Source organism: Temnothorax longispinosus, chromosome 6, assembly GCF_030848805.1.
Source record: "Temnothorax longispinosus isolate EJ_2023e chromosome 6, Tlon_JGU_v1, whole genome shotgun sequence".
NCBI classification, from domain to species: domain Eukaryota; kingdom Metazoa; phylum Arthropoda; class Insecta; order Hymenoptera; family Formicidae; genus Temnothorax; species Temnothorax longispinosus.
In genome coordinates, this window is record NC_092363.1 from 12,533,356 (window position 1) to 12,534,874 (window position 1,519).

Sequence of the window (1,519 nt, forward strand, 5' to 3'; positions counted from 1 at the left end):
GCATTACGAAGATATCGAATGTTTGAATAAAGTAGATGACACCAATACTATGCGATGCGGAAAACATGAAAAAAATTGCGCGTTACAAAATGTAATAAAACTATTTAATTGGTGGTCGCGCGCGACGCCATAAAGATTTGCGATTTTTTTTAAATAAATAAATTATATATAACTTTTTGTTTTCTTTCTTACTCCCTCTCCCCTCCCCCATCATCACCGTTAGAGTAGGCTTTACTTCCCTCTCTCCTAAAAAATCCACTGCGCAGTTCTAGAAACATTAATTCCCCCTCCCCCTTCCTCCACCACCACATCATTACTTTTTGGAGTTGTCGCGTATACTCGATTAATTTTATATGATCAGTCTTGATCGCTTGTACTGACGGTCAACTTCTCAGAGCCTAGAGAGCGAAAATGTTCTCCTTTGAAAGATGCAACAGCAGCAGCAGCAGCAGCAACAACGGTGCAAAACGCGTGAATGCCGTGAATTATTACGTGCCGATTCACAACGTTGAAACTCAAACGTATGAGGCCAGATGCAATAGGTAAGTTTCGTTTGAGAGAAAATTAACATATAGAGTCTCCCCCAGTTTTTATATCTTTGCATATTGTAATACTTTCGAAAAATAAAACTATTTTTATTTCTTTTATCCAGCATTTCGGGGGACCGTCGCGCGGTACGTATACTCAGCAGACGATACGCGCTGACAGCTACGGGATACAAGTTCCTCGAAATTGGCATCAACGTGGGTCCACCGAGCTATGTGGAGATCGCCGTTGGAGATCATCGAGGAAAGGAACTGTTGTTGTCTCTCGAAACGTGGAAGGCACTCTACGAGCAACGACGAAATATTCAGAATTTCTTTCGCAACGACTTCAAAGATGCCCATAGTTTTATAAACGTTGGACCGCTAACGGTGAGAGTTTGTACGTCGGTTAATAATGTCAAACTCATACGTCTCGAATCTGTAAACGTACGCTTGATGATGACCGAATCGACGCTGCATCGTATGTTCGATCTCGATCGGTGCATCGATGCGAGATTCGATCGTTTGGTCAGAATCCTTGCGGCGGTCGATGCAAAATTTACGCAGTTCTCTGATATTGCGTCCACCGTGACGGATCCCAAGGAAGCGTCGAATGCAATATACGCTAGCGATGCGTTCAATACGAATCAGCTCATCGATTGTGAGCTCGCAGCTTTAGTTTTTTAGCACGTAAGATATATTATGTAAAAGAAGAGTTAAATAAACAGGCTTTTTTTACACCTAAACGAACGATGTATTTTCTTTGCGTGCATGTTTTTCCCTATACCTATCTCTTTTACCTATACCTATATCTTTTATCAAATGTTGTTTACGACAAACATGTTCCGACAGGTTCGATGCGTTATCGGGTCGATCATCGTCCCGATGACGTCATTTTTTCCTTTGTCTTTTACGTACTGCGTAGATAGATTGTTTAGCGAATTTGTTTAATCTACGCGATAACCGCACCCCCTTTTCCTAGAAAAATGTTGTTT

At 41.5% G+C, this 1,519-nt stretch overlaps 1 protein-coding gene across 1 annotated transcript; it reads left to right on the top strand.

The window, feature by feature from the left end:
* Positions 1-411: 411 nt before the first annotated feature.
* LOC139815412 (uncharacterized) lies at positions 412-1,254 on the top strand. Its single transcript, XM_071782341.1, has 2 exons — positions 412-542; positions 653-1,254. Exons 1-2 carry the CDS (start codon positions 412-414, stop codon positions 1,209-1,211), a joined length of 690 nt encoding a protein of 229 aa, XP_071638442.1. The 3' UTR covers positions 1,212-1,254.
* Positions 1,255-1,519: the final 265 nt, after the last annotated feature.